Genomic DNA, 21,628 nt, shown 5'->3' with positions numbered 1-21,628 from the left:
TACTATGCTCAGGAAGGAAAGGAGGTGTGTGTCTTGCTTTGTGTCGGGTTCTCGGCCCGCCTCTTTTTACGTCATGTTGGGGCGACGGCACGGGGGACCTGTTAGCGTCATCCAGCAGCGCCAGGCGGCCAGGCTAAAGGTGATGGTGGCGTCCTGAGCACGCCCGAATCTGGCCAAACTCATGGCCCTGCGGGTAGTGACCCGCGCTCTTGGCTCACTGAGCCTGACCCCCCGGATTGCCGCCGTCCCCGGCCCAAGCCTGCTCCCGGCCGCCCAGGTAATCCATCTTACCCGGGAATGTAGTTGTTTCCACTCCGGCTGCCGGAGAGGGGCCTCCAGGAGAATCGAGGTGGGAGATGAGAGTCTGATTAGGAGTCACATCGGCCCGTGACCTTTAATAAGTCACGCTCAGCCTCAGCTTTCTCCTTCCTAAGTGTTGCTATCTCACAGGGTCACTGGAGTCCTCAAACGAGATATTGGAGGTGAAGTGATTTGTAGACAAAAGCACAAGTTTCAGTAACTTACATTTATTGTCTTCTTATAAGCCAAGCATAATAAACGTTTTAAATAAGTGAATCCCTTTTAACCATTTACAGTTATTATCAGTCCCAGTTTATATATGAGAATACATCAGTAGTTCAAGGTCATACACCAACCATTGGAGCTAGGCAGTCTGGTTTCAGAGCCGGGACTCTTAACCATTATTATAACCATTAAGGATGAGTTACTGCTGAGATTATGGAATTAAGGTCAAGATAACCGAGAATTGGAGACTAACATGAAGATATCACAAAGTTCCCAAGGGTGTCGACTTAAAAAAATGCATGTCATGAGAGTTGTTTTATTTGGGGAAATGTGAGGACTGCAGCCCAGGAGATGACACCCCAGATAGCTCTGAGAAACTGCTCCAGAGAGGCAGAAGGGAAGGACAGTATGTATGTGATTTTGGTAAAGGGGGAGTGGGCTGCAATCAAGCACAGGTTTTTTTTTTTAAATGTTTCTGCTGGTTTTGTGAAGCTTCTGCTAGTCACGAGAAACAGTTGTCAGCATGAAGAATTTTAGTGTTTTTCTCGATAAGAAGAGATAAAAGAATTGGGCTCATAAAAATCAGCTTCCAAGAATATCTAATTATCTGAAGATCTGTCATGCCAGGTTTTTGGGAACACAGGTGCCTCATTTCTGCTCTCCATCCTGAGCTCCGTCAGGGGGTGTTGGAGGTCAGCAACTGCCGCAGCACATGATTTAATCCTTGTAGAGGTAGATGGCAAGCACCCATGGCAAGTGCCAATTTGTTGACCTGGGTAACTAGTGATTACAGGAAAGTTAGTCTTACCCTCTCTGGACCTTTCAGACTGATGGTAGAGTTTGGCATATGTGTACTTCAAATTCAAAACCAAACCAACCTACTGTGTAAATGCTGAGAAAACAGTAGGGAACAAGACATAAATGATCTCTCCCCTACATTCATATTTGGAAAATTCTCAGAAACATGCAGCAAAATGGGCAGAAGGCATTGGTGCTGATGGTGGTACATAGATATATAGGAATTAACCAGCACTGGAGAAGGTAGTTGTTTAAGGAAGGAAAAGTTTCTTAGAGGAGAGTTTTGAGGCAAATTTGGAAGAAGATGCACCAAGGGGAGAACATTCCACTGAAGAAATACTTCAGAGGTGAGAGGATCAGATGAGGAGAGGTGATCAACACACATGCACCTAGATAAGCATTCTGAACTGGTATTTGTGAAGGGTAGAGTTTTGGGGTAGCTGGTCTGGGACGCTTCCAGGAGGAAGGAAGCCACAAGCTAAACTTTGTGCCCTCTCCCTTGGCTCTCTGAGGCTTCTCCTTCAATTAGCTTTCAAGTGAAAAAGATTTCTGTTTATTTCTAGGTGACAAACAATGTCCTCCTTCAGCTGCCCTCTGCGTCGATGTTGCTTCCCAGCCGCCCACTCCTTACCTCTGTGGCCCTTAGTGCTAAGTTTGTGTCCTGGAAGAGTCGTACGAAGTATACCACTATGCCAGTAAAGATGAGGAAGTCTGGGGGCCGAAACCACACAGGTAAGAACAAGGGCAAGAAGATTTCAGCAGTAAAGAGCAAAAACATGGTAGGACCCTTGGCCTGTATTTTGATACAGGCAGAGGAATGTAGTTAAAAAGCATTTATTGGACTCCTCCTGCATGTAGTATGTGTGTAAGAGTGAGAGAATAGAATAGAAAACAACATAAAGAGCCGGTGCTCCTAAAGGTAGGTAATGGAAGAAAACTGGACATACTCAGGAAGTTCCATGACATTTTCCTGCACACCCTTCAAAAAGTATTTTTGGCTGTACTGGATCTTTGTTGCTGCTCAGGATTTTTCTCTGCTTGTGGCAAGCTGGGGCCACTTGGCTTTTCTTGTGGAGCACGGGCTCTAGGGCGCTCCAGCTTCAGTAGTTGAAGCATGTGGGCTCAGTAGTGGCAGTTCCCAGGCACTAGAGCACAGGCTCAATAGTTGTGGCACACAGGCTTAGTTGCCCCATAGCATGTGGCATCTTCCCAGACCAGAGATCAAACTCCTGTCTCCTGCATTGGCAGGCAGCTTCTTTACCACTGAGCCAGCAGGGAAGCACCCCCTGTAATTGTGTTTTTACCAGGTTCCACGTGGGTGTTCACTCCCACTTACCCCATTGTGCTATGCAAATTTTAATCATTTTCTGCTTGTGTTGTAATGTTGGGAAAGCACTGCCCTCTGCCTAGGATGTGTCTGTTCCCAGTGTTGGGAACTGACTCATCTGACCTGGTCATGATCCTGTGCTATCCTGACCACAGGCCGTATCCAGGTGCATGGTATTGGCGGGGGCCACAAGCAGCGTTATCGAATGATTGACTTTCTGCGGTTCCGGCCCGAGCAGGAATCCAAGCCAGGACCCTTTGAGGAGAAGGTCATAGTTGTCCGCTATGATCCCTGTAGGCAAGTTTGGGATGTGAAGTGGTGGTGTGGCTGGCTGACTGCTCTGTGGCTTTTCAGGAGATGTGAGGCTGCCTAGGTGGTTTGCTTACCTGTCCCTCACTCTGCACAGGTCAGCAGACATAGCTCTGGTTGCTGGGGGCAACCGGAAACGCTGGATCATTGCCACAGAAAACATGAAGGCTGGAGACACAATCCTGAACTCTGACCACATAGGCCGAATGGCAGGTGAGTGATGGCCACCAGATGTGTGTGGGCTGAGAGGCTCAAGGGTGCTGGTGCTGACGAAATTCTGTCTTTTAGTTGCTGCTCGGGAAGGGGACGCCCATCCTCTTGGGGCCTTGCCAGTGGGGACCCTCATCAACAATGTGGAGAGTGAGCCAGGCCGCGGGGCCCAGTATATCCGAGCTGCCGGTATGAAGAAAGGAACTTGTTGGGATCTTACAGTTTGAAAGGCCAGGGGGTACTTGAGGTTGCAGCTCTCTGAACCCATGGGCCCACATCTCGTCCACTGGCAGAGAAAAAGAGGGAAAACAAGGCTGAAGAGGTGGTTGTGTTTTTGACCTAAAACCACATATGCCTCCTGCTTCACTGTTTCTACTCCTCAAAGGGAAAGCAAGGGCAGTGTGTGGGGTGGTGGCTCCCACCTCCTGCTTTGTGGAGGGTCGCAGCTGTTTCTTCCCTTCCCCAGGGACCTGTGGCGTGCTGCTACGGAAGGTGAACGGGACAGCCATTATCCAGCTGCCCTCTAAGAGGCAGATGCAGGTGCGTGGTGGGGGTGGGAGGGGTCAGTACAGGAGGAATTTTTTGGAATGTACCTTACCTGTCCAGGATAGCTCCCAGGTGTTTTATGTTGGGAAGTGCCTGGAGCTAGATCTGTCCTTTTTGCCATGTGACCAGGTGTGCCTTGTCGGGCTGGCAGTAGGGAGCAGTGCCTTTCATTCTCAACTACTGTAGGACCTGCATTCGGGTTCAGTTATGTTGTACTTTTCCCGTATTTTCTCCCTTTCTCTCCTTGAGTTTGAGAAGTTCCCCAGAGTCCCTACCCTCAACGTGTCAGGTTCTTTCCCCGCATGGTGCATTCCCCTCCATCTGCTCTCTGCATCAGGTGCTGGAGACGTGCACAGCCACAGTGGGCCGAGTCTCCAACGTTGACCACAACAAACGGGTCATCGGCAAGGCTGGGCGGAACCGCTGGCTGGGAAAGAGGCCGAACAGTGGGCGATGGCACCGCAAGGGGGGCTGGGCAGGCCGAAAGATCCGGCCGCTGCCCCCCATGAAGAGTTACGTGAAGCTGCCCTCAGCTGCTGCCCAAAACTGATATTCCTGGACTCTAATAAAATGGCCCCAATTTTTTTTTTTAACGTTTCTGGTTTTTCTGGGGAGGATGGTACATTACTGGACAGGTGTTGGAGGGGACGGAAGTGAACAACCGTTGGGGGAGGAGAAAGGAAAATATAGGGCGAGGACTGGGGCCGGCCCCCCTTCTCACTTCCAGCCGCCCCCTGGCCTCAATCCCACTATATGTCACGGAGAGGGAGTAAATGACCTCCAAAGTCGTCTCCAGTTCTGACTTTGGTTAGAGGGGCAGGTACTTCCGGTGGCAGAAGGAGGGGGACCAAAAGGAAGAGGAAAGGGCGGCGCCGGAGAGGAGGCGCCGTGCGTCGCCGAGGTGGCACCGGCGGCTCCGCCCCGGCGCTCCCCAGGGGCCCCCAGTGTTCCGCCCTGCTCGGCGGAAATGAGCGGTGGCTCGGGGCAGGCGGGCGGCCGGGCTCCCAGAGGCGGGCGGGTGGGGGACGGGCCCCGCCCTTTCGGGCCCGGGAGGCCGCGGACCTGCGCGCGGGTGGGGCGCTGACGGCCGCCAGGGCCCCCGGGGGCTCGGGCCCGCGCGCCACGCCCCCTGCGGCCTCCAGGCCTGCGGAGACACGCCCCCTCCCGCCTCTCCGCCTCGACCCCTTCGGGGGGCCCAGGCGGAGCCCAAATCTCCGCCAGCGCCGCCGCCATCGTCTGTGCCGCGTTCCTAGCTCGGCGAAGGACAGGCCTCGCGTTGGGACCCCCATCGACTTCTGAGGTGGCCCGAGCCCCGCCGCGGCGCCCCCCCCCGCTCCGAGCCAGGGTTTCCTTCCGCCCACTCACCCCCAGCCCCCCACCCCCGGGCTTCGAGTCCCCCATCCCGCTGCGCCTCGGAATCCTGGTTTCTTTGGCCTAGCCCCCTACCCCCGGACCTTGCCGCGCGCCCCTGGTTTCTTCGGCCTTCCATCCTGGTCCCCCGAAACCGCGCGCCCCTCACCCATCAGTTCTCCTGTGCACACTGTTCGGGTCCTCACGTCGCCCCCACCGACCTTGATGCTCCAGTGCCTCTAGCCTTGGGTGCCTTCAGCCCACCAGCCCCTCCTCCCAGCCCGTCGGGCCCTGCGCCCTCGCTCCATCACCAGATCTCGGGATCTCTTGTTCCTGCAGACTCTCCCGTGCTTCAGCCATTAGAGCTACTACCACCCCTTTGCATACACACTCTGTTCTCGATCCTCAACACCCCAAAACACACATCCCTCTGGGCATCACATACCCCCTTCCCAGGTCCGCTGCCGCCTGTCCAGGGCCCTGGGATTCACTTTAATTCCAAGGCTTCCCTGCCCCCACTGTCCCCTCCCCACTGCTCCAAAGGAGCTCCCTCCATGCTGCACTCCGGGCCTTGGACTCTCCTTTTAGCCCGCCAATTTTGAGTTCTTTCAGAACAAACTCCCGGGTATTCTCTGTTTAGGCCTGGCCCCACCCAGCCTAGAGCAGGCAACTCCTGGACCCTGCTTCACCCCACCCAGCCTGACAGCTGTTGCCATATTTGCTGTCCCAACTCCTGGATGTCCTTGATTTTCTGACTTCTCACTCTAGCTTGCCTGTTCTCTTTCCCTTGTGTTGCCAGGTGCCAAGATGGTGGGGGAACTCCGTTACAGGGAATTCAGGGTGCCCCTGGGGCCCGGCTTGCACGCTTATCCAGACGAGCTGATCCGCCAGCGAGTGGGCCATGATGGGCATCCTGAGTACCAGATCCGCTGGCTCATCCTCCGGCGTGGGGATGACGGGGAAGGGGGCTCCAACCACGTGGACTGCAAGGCTGAGCACATCCTGCTATGGATGTCCAATGACGAAATCTATGCCAACTGCCACAAGATGCTGGGCGAGGACGGCCAGGTCATCGGGCCCTCCCAGGAGACAGCAGGAGAGGCTGGAGCGCTGGACAAATCCGTGCTGGGGGAGATGGAAACCGACGTGAAGTCTCTGATTCAGAGGGCGCTTCGGCAGCTGGAGGAATGTGTGGGCACCATTCCTCCCGCTCCTCTGCTCCACACTGTCCACGTGCTCAGCGCCTACGCCAGCATTGAGCCCCTCACCGGGGTCTTCAAAGACCCAAGGGTCCTGGACTTGCTCATGCACATGCTTAGCAGTCCCGATTATCAGATTCGCTGGAGCGCGGGCCGGATGATTCAAGCCCTGGCCTCCCATGATGCTGGTGAGGGGCAGCGTGGGGAGGAAAGGGGAGCTGGAGAGGGGCTGGGTCAGCTTAACATCTCACAGGGCCCTATGATAGGCGCCTCTGATCTCAGCAGTATGTAAATGATTCTGTGACCTTTCTCTTCGCATTGCAGGGAGGGAGGTGGGAAGGTGAGTGTGGACATCTCTGCAGAAAGGGAAGACTGAATCTTCAAGAACCTCCTATTAACTGTTTTCCTAGGCGGAGGAAGAGTTTAGACTTAAATTTTTGCAGATGAGGCAGTAATAAGGTAGAATAATATAGTAAGCTTTGGCTTTTGGAGCAAAGCAGCAAATCGTGTCATTCTGCTGTGTGACAGCAAAAGGTGTGAACTAAGAGTAAAGGGTCCACAAGAGGGGTCTGGGAAGGATGAGGTTAGGAGCTGTTACTGATTGGAACGTGGGTTCCAGGGACCCGGACCCAGATCCTTTTCTCACTAAGCCAGCAAGAGGCCATTGAGAAACACCTGGATTTTGACAGCCGCTGTGCTCTGCTGGCACTGTTTGCACAGGCCACGCTCTCTGAACACCCGATGTCTTTTGAGGGCATTCAGCTGCCACAGGTATTCTGTGGGGAGTATTGGGAGGGAGCTGTGGACAAAACCTGGGGACCAGGCCTTTGCACCTGCCCTCAGAGGACAGTGTGGAGAGAAAGCTGGAACAAGGTAAGTGTAGACCAGAGTTTGTGTCCTGCAGGTCCCAGGAAGGCTGCTCTTCTCCCTGGTGAAGCGCTATTTGCATGTCACCTTCCTCCTGGATCAGTTGAATGACACTGCTGCGGAACCAGGAGCCCCGAACTCCACTCCTGAGGAGCTGAGTGGGGAGAGGGGTCGCCTGGAGCTGGAGTTCAGCATGGCCATGGGCACGCTGATCTCAGAGCTGGTGCAGGCCATGCGCTGGGACCAGGTCTGGAGCAGACAGGGGCCCTCGGGACAGCCCTCCGGTTCCATCTTCCAGCCCCAGCTGGTGGATGAGGGCCCAGGGCTCCCACCTGCCCAGGCCTTGCCTTCCCGCAGGAGGTCAAGGAGGTTTCGACCTCGCTCTGAGTTCGCAAGTGGTAATACCTATGCCTTGTATGTGCGGGATGCGCTGCAGCCGGGCATGCGAGTGCGGATGCTGGATGACTACGAGGAGATCAGCGCGGGCGACGAGGGCGAGTTCCGGCAGAGCAACAATGGCGTGCCCCCTGTGCAGGTGAGGAGGGCCACCGCTGGGGGTCTGTCTGCGTGGGGCATCACTGGGGCTTCACGCTTCATGCTGGGGGCTCCAGCATGCTACTCACAGTGAAAACCCTCAGTAAGCTTGGGAGGGTAAAAGGGAGTCAGCGATTGAGAGAGGAGCCATTTGGAGGGCTGAGAAAATTTGTCTGTAGAAGACTCTGAGGTCAGGGAGACTCACTCCCACGAAGAACCTGGTGACAATGAGACCGTTCCAAAGGTCAAGTTCAGCAAGACTGTGGTTAAGGCCAGGAGGAAGTATAGGGGCATAAGCTGCCAAGAATAGGGACTTCCCTGGTGGTCCAGTGATGAAGACCACGTTCCCAATGCAGGGGGCCCCAATTTGATTCCTGGTCTAGGAATTAGATCCCACTCTCTGCAACTAAGCTCCCACATGCTGCAATGAAGATCGAAGATCTTACATGCCAGAACTAAGACCCAGGGCAGCCAAATAAATAAATACTAAAAAAAAAAAAAAAGCCACCAAGGATAGGAGAGAAGAAAGATGTTCCCGTTTAGAGAAGACATCCTTTACGTGCTCACGTGGCTTCTCCATATACCGTGTGTTCTGCTCTTTGGAGGTTTTTCCAAACCTGGCCAGGTGGTCACCCTGAGGGCTGTGGGTCCACATTCATCATCAGGTCATAGCCAGTCACTAGGTAACCTCTTGGCCCCTTCCCTATTTTTCCCGTTTCCCCCAGGTGCTGTGGGAGTCAACAGGCCGCACCTATTGGGTGCACTGGCACATGCTGGAGATTCTGGGCTTTGAGGAAGACATCGAGAACATGGTTGAGGCTGCTGATGAGTACCAGGGGGCAGCGGTCAGTGCAGCCGTGGGCACAGGTGAGCCCAGAGAGGAAGCCGGGGTCAGCTTGGAGCAGTGGTCCGGTGGGGGCGGGCAGCGACATCTCTGCGCCCTGTGGCCCATTTCCACAGCCCTGCCATCCTGGCGCTGGAAGCCCATGACCGAGCTCTATGCTGTGCCCTACGTGTGGCCTGAGGACGAGGACACTGAGGAGAGTGAACACCTGACTCAGGCCGAGTGGTGGGAGCTCCTCTTCTTCATCAAGAAGCTGGACGGCCCTGACCATCAGGAGGTTCTCCAGATCCTTCAGGAGAACCTGGACGGGGAGGTAGAGCCGGACTGTGTTAGGGGGGTGTGGAAGGCTGGGGATGGGAAGCAGAGGCTGACAGCGTAAGGGGCTTCAGGGGAGGAGTCTAGGATGTTTGGGGTTGGCAAACTGTTTGGGAGGAGCCTGCCATGAGAGGTTCGGGGTGGAGAAGGCGCATGCAGAGAACCCGTCTCCTGGCAAGCGCCTGTGCGGGCGGGTAGAGCCACCTGCAGCGAGAGCGTTTCCCCTGATGGCAGGTTCTGGATGACGAGATCCTGGCTGAACTGGCCGTGCCCACGGAGTTGGCCCAAGACCTGCTGCTGGCTCTGCCACAGCGACTCGACGACAGCGCCCTCAGGGACCTGCTCAACTGCCGCGTCTACAGGAAGTATGGGCCCGAGGCCCTGGCAGGGCAGCTGGCCCACCCGTCCCTGCTGGAAGCCTGGGCCCAGCCTCAGGAATCAGCTGACGCGGCCAGAGTGGAAGGTGGGGTGCCGCATGGACAGCAGCTCTGCATAGTGGCCCAAGGGCGTTAGCCCAGGAGAGACGTCTGTGCTGGGTTTTGTGCAATCCTGTCTTGAGACCGATGGCACTTTAGGAAGAGTCTGAAATGTTGAGATTAGCAGTGAATGGAGAAGCAGACGTTGTGCTCCCTCCAAAGAATGAAGGAGGATGTAAGGTTAGAACGTTGCGGGAGTTCCCTGGCGGTCCAGTGATTAAGACTTGACACTTTCACTACAGTGGCCTGGGTTTGATCCCTGGTCGGGGAACTAAGATCCTGCAAGGTGAGAGGCACAGCCAAACAGCACAAACATCGCAAGAGATTTTGAAGCCCTGGAAGTCCTCACGTTGAATTTTTTCTGCTGGAGGGAAAAACAGATTATTGCATGCTTCTGGAAAATGCTCTTCTGTTTGCAGATAGGAAGCTCTGCTGCTTTATTTTGGAAGGGGGCCCTCACCTCGCAACTTTTGAGATTTTAGTTCCCTGTCCAGAGACCAAACCCAGCCCTCTACAATGGAAGCAGAGCTAGACTGCTGGGGAAGTCTCTCCCTTGCTATTTTAAGAAAACAAAATGAAAAGTTTGTCATGAAGCTGTCATTAAGAGCTCTGAGATCCCCAGAACCTAACTTTTAGGGGGAACAAAAAAATCAAAAACATTTTTAGGAGAAGAGTAACAGGAGAGTTACGAATGTGTCTCTCCTTTTCCGACCTTTCCCGTCACTAACAGTGGCCAACTCTTGTGACTTCCCCTCTCCTGTAGCAAAAGAAGCCCCAACTCAGGGCTCCAACACGCCACTGCAGCGTCTGGCAGAGGGTTTCGGTCCGGCTGGGAAAATCTTCCTGGATCTGGAGGAAGCGTTCCGCTCAGAGGGGCCCCAGCAGGGAGAGGCCAAGCCCCTCCTCCTGCAGCTGCAGCGGCAGCCCCAGCCCTTCCTCGTGCTCATGCGGAGCCTCGACACTCCTGCCGCCAACAAGCCCCTGCACCTGGCCGTTCTGAGGTGAGGGGGTGCGGTGGGGCGGGGTGGGGCGGGGCAGAAGGGTCTCTGAGCCTGACTGCGAATCTCTCTCCTCCCGCCCCGCCCCCACGCTCCCCAGAATCCTGATGCAGCTGGTGGATTTCCCTGAGGCACTGCTGCTCCCCTGGCATGAAGCCATGGACGCCTGCATGGCCTGCCTGCGGTCCCCAAACACTGACCGAGAGGTACCCCTACCCTGCCCTGGGGAGATACTGAGTGGGGAGGAGGCCAGGTAGCTTCTGGCAAGGCAGACATCCTACCCCACCCTGGGTGGGGGGGCACCATGGAGCCTTTGTGCTCTTGGTTTGGGTTTTGTGTTTGAAACTGAATTATATATATATTTTAAAAAGGTCATACTGTTCAGAGTTCACAAATGAGAGCAGTGTAACAAGGTATAAACTGAAAATTCTCACTCCCACCTGAGTCCCGTTTTCCCAGTGCCCCCCAACATGCCCCTTTTTGGTAACCACTTGTATTCATTTATGTATCTTTCCTGTGTTTCCTTAGATAAACAAGCCCAGAAGTGATCTTATTTGCCATCTCTTTTTGTTACATAAAAGGTTATATTTATGTTACATTAAGAGCCTCAGTGGAGACTTGCTCAGGTAGTGCTTCCCCTACAAGAGGCACTGGTTTAATCTCTGGTTAGGGAACTAAGATCCCCTGTGCTGGGGCATAGCCAAAAAAAAAAAAAAAATGAATGCCCCCCAAAATCCAACAACAAAGAAGAGCCTCAGTGGCTCCTGTCTGGCTGAGCCTGTGGAGGAAAGGGGAGTGAAGGAGGCGGGGTGGGGGTGGGGGCCATCACAGCCGCCTGCCCTGGAGCGCTCCTGGGCACTGAAGGCTTGGGAAGGGGTCAGAGAACTGGAGTCCTGGAGGCAGTGCATGTTTGCAGCACACACCTTTGGCTGCTCCCCAGGTTTTAGCGCTGTGGTGGGCTTACACACATCTGCTCCCTCTTGGCCCCCTCCTTGCCCTCAGGTGTCTCTGCTTGAGGCCTGAGCATCTCAAAACCCAGCCCCACAGCTGGTTCTGGGACAGCTGGGCCTGAGAAGAAACAACCAGAGATGCCCCCGACACCTGTTGGCAGCGTAGTCAGTGGCCCACAACCCCAGGTCCAGGGCACCTCTTGGCTTTCCCATTGCAGTTTGTTTGGTTCTCCAACTTCACCAAGCCCTCACGCCTCCCCATCCCTGTCTCTCTCTCTTTTAATGCTGAGTTTTCAAGCTGCTTATTTTCTTTTTATTAATTTGCGTATTACTTAAGACCACTCTGGGTCTCTGTGGCTGCGCGTGGGCTCTCTCTAGTTGTGGCACGTGAGAGCTGCTCTTTGTTGTGGTGCGTGGGCTTCTCATTGCGATGACTTCTCTCGTTGTGCAACACAAACTCTAGGTGTGTGGACTTCGGTAGTTGCAGCTCACGGGTTCTAGAGCTCGGCCTCAGTAGTTGTGGCGCCTGGGCTTAGCTGTCCCGAGGCATGGGGGATCTTCCTGGACCAGGGGTTGAACCTGTGTCCCCTGCATTGGCAGGCGGATTCTGTGGGAAGCCCCATCCCTGTCTCTTCACTTCCTCACTCTGTGTTCACCGCAGTAGCCCGGCACACAGTAGGTGTGTAGTCAGCACTGCTGAAGATGCCTTGTGGTCCATCCCCTTTATTCACCGCCCCCACGCTCATCCCAGGTGCTCCAGGAGCTGATCCTCTTCCTGCACCGCCTGGCCTCCGTGAGCAGGGACTATGCTGTGGTGCTCAATCAGCTGGGAGCCCGGGATGCCATCTCCAAGGCCCTGGAGAAGCACCTGGGAAAGCTGGAGCTGGCTCAGGAGCTGCGGGACATGGTGTTCAAGTGCGAGAAGCATGCCCACCTCTACCGGAAGCTCACCACCAACATCCTGGGAGGCTGTATCCAGGTCAGGGGGAAGGTCAGGGGACACTAGTGGTTCACAGCTGGGTGAGAGTATGAAACCCTAGCGGTGGCAGGGGAAGGGGTGTGTGTTTCTGAAGCTGGAAGGCAGGTGAGTCTAGTGAACCTGGGGGGGCGTTGGTTCTCGGCCCCTCTTGGCTCGCTGACCCTGCTCTGCCAGTGGCATGGAAATGGTCCCACAGCTGCTGGGTTTTTCCTCCACCCGTGTCTCCGTGTCCCTGCCCCCTCCCCGCACCCTTTCTCTCCATGTCCCGGCTGCAGATGGTGCTGGGCCAGATCGAAGACCACAGACGAACCCACCGCCCCATCAACATCCCCTTCTTCGATGTGTTCCTCAGATACCTGTGCCAGGGTTCGTGCGTGTACCCTCACCACCCCGAGTCTCCACACCTCCAAGTGTTTTCCCCCCTGCATCTGCCAGGCTGTGACCACCACCCCTTCCCGCGTGCCTGCAGGCTCCAGCATGGAGGTGAAGGAGGACAAGTGCTGGGAGAAGGTGGAGGTGTCGTCCAACCCGCACCGGGCCAGCAAGCTGACGGACCGCAACCCCAAGACCTACTGGGAGTCCAACGGCAGCGCCGGCTCCCACCGCATCACCCTGCACATGCAGCAGGGCATCCTCATCAGGTAGCGCGCCCCAGGCCTGCGCCTGGCACACACCCTCGCCTTCTCGTGACTTCCCTGCTGTTGGTCTTGGGGAGGGCCCCCGTCCCCCTGAACGTGACCAAAAGGTCCCCCTGGCTGTGTCTGTGGGGACGTGACTGAATCTGGTGCTGACTGGTTCCTCTGCCCTCATCCCTCCCAGGCAGCTGGCTCTGCTGGTGGCTAGCGAGGACTTGAGCTACATGCCCGCCAGGGTGGTGGTGTTCGGGGGCGACAGCGCCACCTCCCTTAACACGGAACTCAACTCGGTAGGGCCCCTTGTGCCGTTTGGCCACCCCTCACGGGATCAACCCTCCTACCCAGATCCCTAAAAGCCCGTGTTCCTCCCTCTTGAACCCCATAGAAGATGAAGTCCGCCCCTGCACCCCTGTGATGGCATCAGGCCCCGAGCGGTGAGGGTGGTATTAGGATCCCTTCCGTCAGGACCCCATGCACCCTAGGGCTGGGGGAAGGAGGGACAGCAGGGAACAGGAACAGACTGGGTGCCTTCAGCACTCCCATCCACACAACGGGCAGTGACCATGCTCTCTGCTTGCCCCCACCCCACCAGGTGAATGTGATGCCCTCCGCCAGCCGAGTGGTCCTCCTGGAGAACCTGAGCCGCGTCTGGCCCGTCATCCAGATCCGCATAAAGCGCTGCCAGCAGGTGGGGCTAGGGGACATGGGGTGGGGGCCGTGGGCCCCACGCTCTGCACTGTGACTTGTAGTTCTTGGACCAGCACTCCAGCCCGTCCTGAGGAGTGTGTGGGGCCGGGGGAAACAGGCCTATGTGCGTTGCAGGGCGGCATTGACACGCGCATTCGGGGCTTGGAGGTCCTGGGCCCCAAGCCCACCTTCTGGCCGGTGTTCCGGGAGCAGCTGTGCCGCCACACGCGCCTCTTCTACATGGTCCGGGCACAGGCTTGGAGCCAGGACATCGCAGAGGACCGCAGAGGGCTCCTGCACCTGAGCTCCAGGTGTGCGAGCACAGGCGCGCCTGTGTGCCTGAGGGGTAGCCTGCAGTCTCAGGCTGGTGGACTTGGGCCTGTAGCCCCCAACACCTTCCTACCCGCTCCCTTTCCCAGACTCAACGGGGCCCTACGCCACGAGCAGAACTTTGCCAGTCGCTTCCTCCCTGACGAAGAGGCCGCCCAGGCACTGGGCAAGACCTGCTGGGAGGCCCTGGTCAGCCCCCTGGTGCAGAACATCACCTGCCCTGGTAACCGGCCCGGCCCATTCACCATCCTGACACTCAGCCCCACGCACCAGCCCCTTCTTGCTCTTCCCTGGGTGACGCCTTTGGCCCATTTGGCACCTGAAATTTATTCGGCCTCCCCAAGCCCCCCGCTTCTCACAGCCCAGGGGCGCCTCCTTTCCACGTGTCCCAGTGTCAGCTGACCCCACGCAGTCAGGAGGGCCCTTGCTCCCTCCCCTCCCATGCGGTCCACTGCTCTTCCTCTGCACGCCCATCCAGGCCAGCCTCCTCGGCAGGCTCTGCACACTCGCCCTGCCTTAGCTTGTTCTTCCCACCTCCAGATGAAGAAGGCGTCAGCCCACTGGGCTGGCTGTTGGACCAGTACCTGGAGTGTCGAGAGGCTGCCCACAACCCGCAGAGCCGCGCGGCAGCATTCTCCTCCCGGGTGCGCCGCCTCACCCACCTGCTGGTGCACGTGGAGCCCTGCGAAGCGCCCCCCTCGGTGGCGGCCACGCCTCGGCCCAGTGAGTGCTGGGAGCTGGCTTGGGGGTGGGGGCGTCTCCTTCCTCACTGTCCCCTCCCTGCATGCTCAGCCTGCTGCTCGCCTCCTGGTTTGTGTCACCCCCACCGGGGAGCATCATTTCGGTGGGCAGTGTGTCTGGAAAGATCCCCTGGGCTCACCACTGAATGGGGGACCCAGGAGCTGAGGGGCTTCCCCTGCCCTTCCTCTGCCCCTTCCCCTGTGTCCACAGAGGGCAGAAACAGAAGCCACGACTGGAGCTCCCTGGCCACCCGGGGGCTTCCCAGCAGCATCATGAGAAACCTGACGCGCTGCTGGCGGGCGGTGGTGGAGGAGCAGGTGGGCCGAGGTGGGCCGGACGGGGCGGGCCGGCGGAGCTGTGCCCCTGGTGTGTTGGGTTGCCATCACGCTGCCACCTCCCACTCTCCAGGTGCACAGCTTTCTGACCTCACGCTGGCGGGATGATGACTTTGTGCCCCGCTACTGCGAACACTTCAGTAATCTGCAGAAGGCGAGCTCCGAGCTGTTTGGGCCACGGGCAGCCTTTTTGCTGGCGCTGCAGAATGGCTGTGCTGGTGCCCTGCTGAAGCTGCCTTTCCTCAGAGCTGCCCACGTAAGCCTCCTGTGTCCCCTCCCCTGGGACCTCTCCCCTCAAACTCTCTCTTCCCCTCCTCAGAGTTGCCCACCCGCTATGTTCCCACTCAGCAAGAAGCATGTTTTGGTATAGACCATGTTATCAGAAATCTAAAAAGAAAAAAAAAAGGGAATTCCCTGGTTGCCCAATGGTTAGGACCCTGTACTTTCACTGCTGTGGGCCCAAATTCCATCCCTGGGCAAGGAACTAAGATCTCACACACACACAAAAAGATAAAAGGAAAAAAATGACCTGCTTTGTGCCATTCTAATATCTCTCTGCATACCTTCTTCTACTTGCGTGCTTGATTTCACTTAGTTTTACCCACGAGTAGCTAAATGCTTTATCCTGTTTTCTTTTGACCCTTACATTAAAAGTCATTTTCATGTTGCTATCTGTCCTCAAATTTTTGCATAGAGTCCATCAAATGGATATACTATAATTTCCTCCACCATTCCTATTATTCCAAAAATATTTAACAAGTGCTTAACCCACTCCAGTATTACTGCCTGCTGAATCCCATGGACAGAGGAACCTAGTGGGCTACAGTCCATGGGGTCACGAAGACTTGGACATGACTGACCAACTAACACTTTTAATACTTAATATGTGTCAGGCACTGTGATAAGAGCTGAAGATAGATGGAGTCTCTTCCCTCCAAGTTCACAAATCGGAAAATTCACGTGACTCACTTTATCTCAGTGGCCTTGTGTGCTTGTCTCCTTGTGTTAAATTATTATTGTTGGATTTTAGACATGCTAAGGAGAAGGCAATGGCGCCCCACTCCGGTACTCTTGCCTGGAGAATCCCATGGACGGAGGAGCCTGGAGGGCTGCAGTCCATGGGGTCGCTGAGGGTCGGACACCACTGAGTGACTTCACTTTCACTTTTCGCTTTCATGCATTGGAGAAGGAAATGGCAACCCACTCCAGTGTTCTTGCCTGGAGAATCCCAGGGACGGGGGAGCCTGGTGGGCTGCCGTCTCTGGGGTCACAGAGTCGGACACGACTGAAGTGACTTAGCAGCAGCAGCAGACATGCTAAATGTGAAAATTGTGTTTATCATTGTTAGTATTTTTTTTTAACATTCTTTATTTTACTGAATTTATTTGGGGGTGTCACGTCTTAGTTGTGGCACGTGGGATAAACCCGGGCCCCCAGCATTGGTAGCATGGAGTCTTAACCATTGGACTATCAGGGAAGTCCCAGAATTGTTAATGTACACAGTTGTTAATGATTTTATGAATTTTATAAAATTGTTGACCAGTTGATAAAGCTGCTGGCCATTCATATTTCCTTCCTCAGACCCTCCTCCTCCCTGTGCTCCCACTCACCAGCTTCATTCTCTCCTTCAGTTTCTGACTACGATCATACCACCCTGAACACACCCGATCTCGCCTCCTTCACAGTTTTCCTGTGCTCTTCCCACTGCCCAGGTGAGTGAGCAGTTTGCCCGACACATCGACCAGCGGATCCAGGGCAGCCGGATTGGTGGGGCCCGGGGAATGGAGATGCTGGCCCAACTGCAGCGATGCCTGGAAACCGTCCTCATCTTCTCTGGCCTGGAGATAGCCACCACTTTCGAGCATTACTACCAGTGAGTGTGGACCGAGGGAGTGGGAGGTGGGGGGAGGCAGGATGATGGGCAAGGCAAGCCCTTGGGGTCTGGGGGGCTGGGGTCTGGGTAGGCTGGAGTCTCGGAGTGGGAGGCCCTGCCAGGCAGCCTCACCAAGGCTCGGCCTGGGCTGTGCACGCTGCAGGCACTACATGGCGGACCGTCTCCTGGGCGTGGGCTCGAGCTGGCTGGAGGGGGCCGTGCTGGAGCAGATCGGCCCCTGCTTCCCCACCCGCCTCCCCCAGCAGATGTTGCGGAGCCTGAGCACCTCGGAGGAGCTGCAGCGCCAGTTCCACGTATACCAGCTCCAGCGGCTGGATCAGGAGCTCCTGAAGCTGGAGGACACAGAGAAGAAGATACAGGTGGGAGCGGGGGAGGGAACTAAAGTAGCAAGAAGAGAGGAAGGCAGAGAGAGGCTTGGGACAGACCGAGGAGCCGGCTGGCTTAGGGGCACCCTGTGTTCCATCTTCAGGTGAGCCGTGACGCCAGCGCCAGTGGCAGGGGCCATGAGAGAGGGACCGGGGAGGAAGCTGAGCTGGAAGCTGGGGCCGTGGCGGCGGCAGCAGCAGCCGGCGTGGCGGGGGAGGAGGAGGAGGAGGAGGACGAGAGCGAGGACCTCTACTATGAAGGGGCGATGCCAGAAGTGTCTGTGCTCGTCCTGTCGCCACGCTGCTGGCCCACCGCCTCCATCTGCCACACACTCAACCCCAGAACCTGCCTGCCTGCCTACCTGAGGGGCACCTTGAACCGATACTCCAACTTCTACAACAAGCGTGAGCAGCTTGGGCTGAGGGAACTGGGGACCTGGGAAGAGGATGAGATGCTGGGAAATAACCTGGGGCTGGCAGCCTGTAGATTTGAGAAAAGACTGGAGCTTAGGTTTGGAGTAGGGGTGGGGTGAAAGGGCACCAGATCCCGGGACTCTTGCTGTTTCTATTTTTCAAATAATGACCTGGGACTTCCTTTATGGTGGGAAGGATGGAGGCAGGAGGCACCTGAGGTCCACAGAAGGTGGTGGGTGTCTGTTCCTGGTCAGTCATCGTAACCTCAGCTCCCCACTGGGGGCTGATCCTGGGCTGGGCAGTGAAAAATAGGTGGGTGATACTGAGACCTTGCTCTCAGAGAGCTCCTCCACCAGCTTCAAGACATTGTTTCCAACTTGATGAGAGCCCCAGTCCTTTCTCACTTTGTGGCTTTGTCTCCCTTAAAAAAATGGAGAACCCCTCGGAGGCACTGATCATGAGCTGCCTGGCACGGGGTGGGCTCCCAGATACCTGAGGCTGACCCAGGAGGCAGACTCAAGGAAGGCCAAGCTCTGGAAGCTCAGACCAAGAGCCAGTGTCCAGACACGCTGGACCCCAGGCTCTGCAGAGGTTAGTGAGGACAAAACTCCAGCGATAGCACGTCCTCTCCAACTCCCCAACTCCTGCCGCCTCCCTGACACTCCTCAGGTCAGACCTACCCTGCCCTGGAGCGGGCCCCGCACAGGCGACTGCAGTGGACGTGGCTGGGCCGGGCAGAGCTGCAGTTCGGGGACCAGACGCTGCATGTGTCCACCGTGCAGATGTGGCTGCTACTGCATTTCAACGAGCTGAAGGTGGCCCAGCTCCCCCACGCCTCCCTGCTCCCGCGACCTGTCCATCCTCTTTCTTCTCTCCACCCTCTCTCTTCCCTGCCTCCTCACCCTGGGAGGCCCTGATGCTTCCCTCTTCTTCCCAAGGCGGTCTCTGTGGAGAGTCTGCTGGCACTCTCGGGGCTCCCTCCAGATGTGCTGAATCAGGCAGTTGGGCCTCTGACTTCCTCAAGGGGCCCCCTGGACCTTGATGAGACAAAGGACACCCCAGCAGGTCTGTACTTAGGGCACTGGGGCCTGTGTCCTGAGCTGGGGCCAGTGTCCTCGGGGGACCCCTGCCAAGTGACCAGCGCTTATTTCAGGATTGCTCAAGATTCGAGACAGCAGTGAGGAACCCAGGCCTCGGAGGGGCAATGTGTGGCTCATCCCAGCTCAGACATACCTGAAAGCTGAGGACGAAGAGGGCCGGAACTTGGAGAAGAGACGGAACCTTCTCAACTGCCTCATTGTCCGAATCCTCAAAGCCCATGGGGACGAGGGGCTGCACATCGACCAGCTTGTCTGCCTGGTAGGTTGGGGTGGGTGGTGGGTGAGGGGGCTTTGTCAGTTGGAGGGCAGTCTCCAGGAGGAGGTGGGGGCCCTGCGGGGTGGGGGCAGTCTCCAGGAGGAGGTGGATCCCCATGCAAAGTCTTGGCTCACTGTGGACCCTGTAGGTGGGTGAGAAGTGAGGTTGGGCCTCGCTGTCCTTGGACTGGGGGCTAGAGGTGGGGTAAGCTGGGCGTCCCTGACCTCTTTTCCCTTTGGCCCTCTACACCAGGTGCTGGAGGCTTGGCAGAAGGGCCCGTGTCCCCCCAGGGGCCTGGTCAGCAGCCTTGGCAGGGGGTCCACCTGCGGCAGTGCTGACGTTCTCTCCTGCATCCTGCACCTGCTGGGCAAGGGCACGGTGAGATGCCAGGACGACCGGCCCCAGATGCTGTCTTATGCGGTTCCCATGACTGTCATGGAGCCTCACACTGAGTCCCTGAACCCAGGCTCCTTGGGCCCCAACCCACCCCTCACCTTCCACACCCTGCAGATCCGCTCCCGGGGCGTGCCCTATGCCTCCTGCACAAGCACCCAGAGCTTCTCTACCTTCCGGTAGCCCTGGAGACAGGGTCAGGGCTAGGTAGGGCCGGGGCTTTCCACAGAATAAAATGCAGGAGTTTGATTACTTGGCCTGTGTGGTAACTGCCAGGGGTCTGCCAAGGGTGGGGACTTTCCTGGCTGAAAGGAGACAGGAGCCCTCAGCTCTGAGGCTGAATCATGCCATGCCAGGGTCCTTTGCGTGAGGATGGCAGGCTGTGTGGGACTGAGCACCCTCCTCTCAGCTGGGGGAATTAAGTGTACTCCAGGGATGAGCCTTCTTGAAGGGTATGTGGTCAGAAGAGCTTTCACCTGGCAGGCTGGAGAGTCAAGCCCATCTCGCCACTAGCTGGATGGCTTGCAACTTCAGCAGATCATCAAGCAGGGATCTACTTTTCTCGTTTGTGGAATTGATTGGACACTGTGCCCTCTGGAGCTAAGGCTGACAGGGAAGGTGAGATAAAGGACCCTTGTGGCCACTGCAGGCCCCCAGGACCTTAACATGTTCTACCTGGAAGCTCTAGGATCTGGGTTAGAAGGAACTGCAGCTCCCATGGCTCCTCCTTGCCCCTGTGCACTCCCGCACACCAGTAGCCTTCCCTGCCCTCAGGACTTTCCGTCTCTGCAGGGCAAACATTCCCAGGCTTTGACTTTTGCTTCCCTGATCCTTAAAGCCCTTGAGCTGGTTTGCACACCAAGGACCACATAATGATCCCATTTATAGTCATGTCCCCCAGTTGGCCAGTTAGAGACAGAATGTGGTTTAGTGGTTGCCTGTAGTTGGGGGGATTGGGAAAAACTGAGGAGTAACTGCTACAAGGTATGGCATTTCTTTTGGGGGTGTTGAAAATGTTAAAAAACTGTGGTGATGGTCAATTCTGTGAATATATTTAAAATCACTGAACTCTTAACACTTTAAATGAGTAAAGTCTACGGTATGTGAATTGTATCTCAATAAAGCTGTTAATAAAAACCAAAACCAACCAAACTAACCCAAACTGAAGCTCAGTGCTTTCCTACATCTCCTCTGCCTCCTCCTTGAAGGGGGAAAGTAGCAGGTTGGAAGTTGGGGCCGATACAGCCTTGTGGTGGGCATGTATCAGTTTTCAACCGATTTTCACCTGAACCTGTTTCTCATGCTTGGAAACACCCTACCACAAACCTAGGAAGAAGGTAGAGCTCACCTCCCACCACGTTAAAGACCAGACACTTGCTTTCCCAGCATCCCCCTTGCAGGCAGGTGACTAGAGGCCTCAGCTGGGAACATCTCGGTCTGGAGCAGAGGGAAGGGGAGTGAACCTTTGGCGGTGGAGCTGACATCTTCACAGTGACTCTGGTTCTGCAGTAGGACCTGGAGTGCTTCTCACTGCTCTGACTTTATCCCTCACTCCTTTTTGGAGCTTCTCTCCAGCCTTCTTAGTGTTTCTGTGAGCCAAATAGTTCAGTATTCTTTCTGCTTTTATCAGCTAGAATCACTGTTTGGGCATTAAATTAGGATTTATTCATGTGACAACTGGGACTCTGCAGTGCTCCCTCACTCTCTGGGCCAGGCCAACCATCCTGGTAGCTACAGCCTTCATCTAACCACCACCAGAGAAGCACGTTTTATGCATTTCTTCCCTCCGAACTACATCATCTCCCCCCAACCAGGAGGCATCAAGCAGTAAGTCTTAGTCTCTAACTCCACCTCTTCCTTTCAGGCTGCCTTTTGCTATTATTTTTTGCCCCCCCCAGCAGCACAAGGGATCCTAGTTCCCAGACCAGGGATGGAACCCGTGTCCCTGGAATTGGAGTCGCTCTGTCCCTAAACACTGGACCATCAGAAAGTTCCTAACGCTGCTGCTTAGATGTCAGTCCCTCCCATGTCCTGTGTTGCTGTGATTTATCTAGGTTCCCAACGTCCCCTGTCTGTGATTAACCCATCTTCCTGATTCTTAGGATTTATAGATTATCAACTATAGACAATTACCCTCTCCTTCCGGAACTCGATTTGTGTCACATCTCCTCATTCCATCCTCCAACTTCTGTAACGTCTTTTCCTTAGTTTCCATTTCTCTGTCCCTGGGCTCCATCTGTGTAGTTTCTTC

At 56.0% G+C, this 21,628-nt stretch overlaps 2 protein-coding genes across 2 annotated transcripts; both read left to right on the top strand.

Moving 5' to 3' along the window:
* Window positions 1–94: 94 nt before the first annotated feature.
* MRPL2 (mitochondrial ribosomal protein L2) lies at window positions 95–4,308 on the top strand. The gene is made up of 7 exons (XM_019985567.2): window positions 95–277; window positions 1,887–2,055; window positions 2,806–2,947; window positions 3,057–3,172; window positions 3,248–3,358; window positions 3,636–3,709; window positions 4,053–4,308. Exons 1-7 carry the CDS (start codon window positions 182–184, stop codon window positions 4,263–4,265), a joined length of 921 nt encoding a protein of 306 aa, XP_019841126.1. The 5' UTR covers window positions 95–181; the 3' UTR covers window positions 4,266–4,308.
* Window positions 4,309–4,700: 392 nt separating this feature from the next.
* On the top strand, window positions 4,701–20,533 carry CUL7 (cullin 7). Its single transcript, XM_070778008.1, has 26 exons — window positions 4,701–5,015; window positions 5,865–6,452; window positions 6,884–7,035; window positions 7,169–7,666; window positions 8,391–8,532; window positions 8,626–8,822; window positions 9,059–9,287; window positions 10,064–10,301; window positions 10,399–10,504; window positions 12,000–12,227; window positions 12,503–12,593; window positions 12,697–12,868; window positions 13,047–13,152; window positions 13,455–13,550; window positions 13,685–13,860; window positions 13,969–14,102; window positions 14,420–14,602; window positions 14,831–14,937; window positions 15,029–15,211; window positions 16,668–16,828; window positions 16,992–17,208; window positions 17,319–17,619; window positions 18,298–18,443; window positions 18,567–18,693; window positions 18,782–18,987; window positions 19,237–20,533. The coding sequence occupies exons 2-26, from the start codon at window positions 5,873–5,875 to the stop codon at window positions 19,558–19,560; spliced, it is 5,100 nt and encodes a 1,699-aa protein (XP_070634109.1). The 5' UTR covers window positions 4,701–5,015; window positions 5,865–5,872; the 3' UTR covers window positions 19,561–20,533.
* The last annotated feature ends 1,095 nt before the right edge of the window (window positions 20,534–21,628 follow it).

Source organism: Bos indicus, chromosome 23 (assembly GCF_029378745.1).
Source record: "Bos indicus isolate NIAB-ARS_2022 breed Sahiwal x Tharparkar chromosome 23, NIAB-ARS_B.indTharparkar_mat_pri_1.0, whole genome shotgun sequence".
Classification (NCBI taxonomy): Eukaryota; Metazoa; Chordata; class Mammalia; order Artiodactyla; family Bovidae; genus Bos; species Bos indicus.
This window is presented reverse-complemented; position numbering and strand designations above follow the sequence as displayed.

Bases quoted from the DNA above. Each gene is read 5' to 3' on its own strand.
- MRPL2 (XM_019985567.2), top strand. From the start codon at position 182: ATGGCCCTGCGGGTAGTGACCCGCGCTCTTGGCTCACTGAGCCTGACC. The intron at 2,948-3,056 runs GCAAGTTTGGGA...CACTCTGCACAG, and splicing joins GTCCGCTATGATCCCTGTAG to GTCAGCAGACATAGCTCTGG. The intron at 3,710-4,052 runs GTGCGTGGTGGG...TCTCTGCATCAG, and splicing joins CCTCTAAGAGGCAGATGCAG to GTGCTGGAGACGTGCACAGC.
- CUL7 (XM_070778008.1), top strand. From the start codon at position 5,873: ATGGTGGGGGAACTCCGTTACAGGGAATTCAGGGTGCCCCTGGGGCCC. The intron at 8,533-8,625 runs GTGAGCCCAGAG...CCATTTCCACAG, and splicing joins CAGTGCAGCCGTGGGCACAG to CCCTGCCATCCTGGCGCTGG. The intron at 10,505-11,999 runs GTACCCCTACCC...CGCTCATCCCAG, and splicing joins CCCCAAACACTGACCGAGAG to GTGCTCCAGGAGCTGATCCT.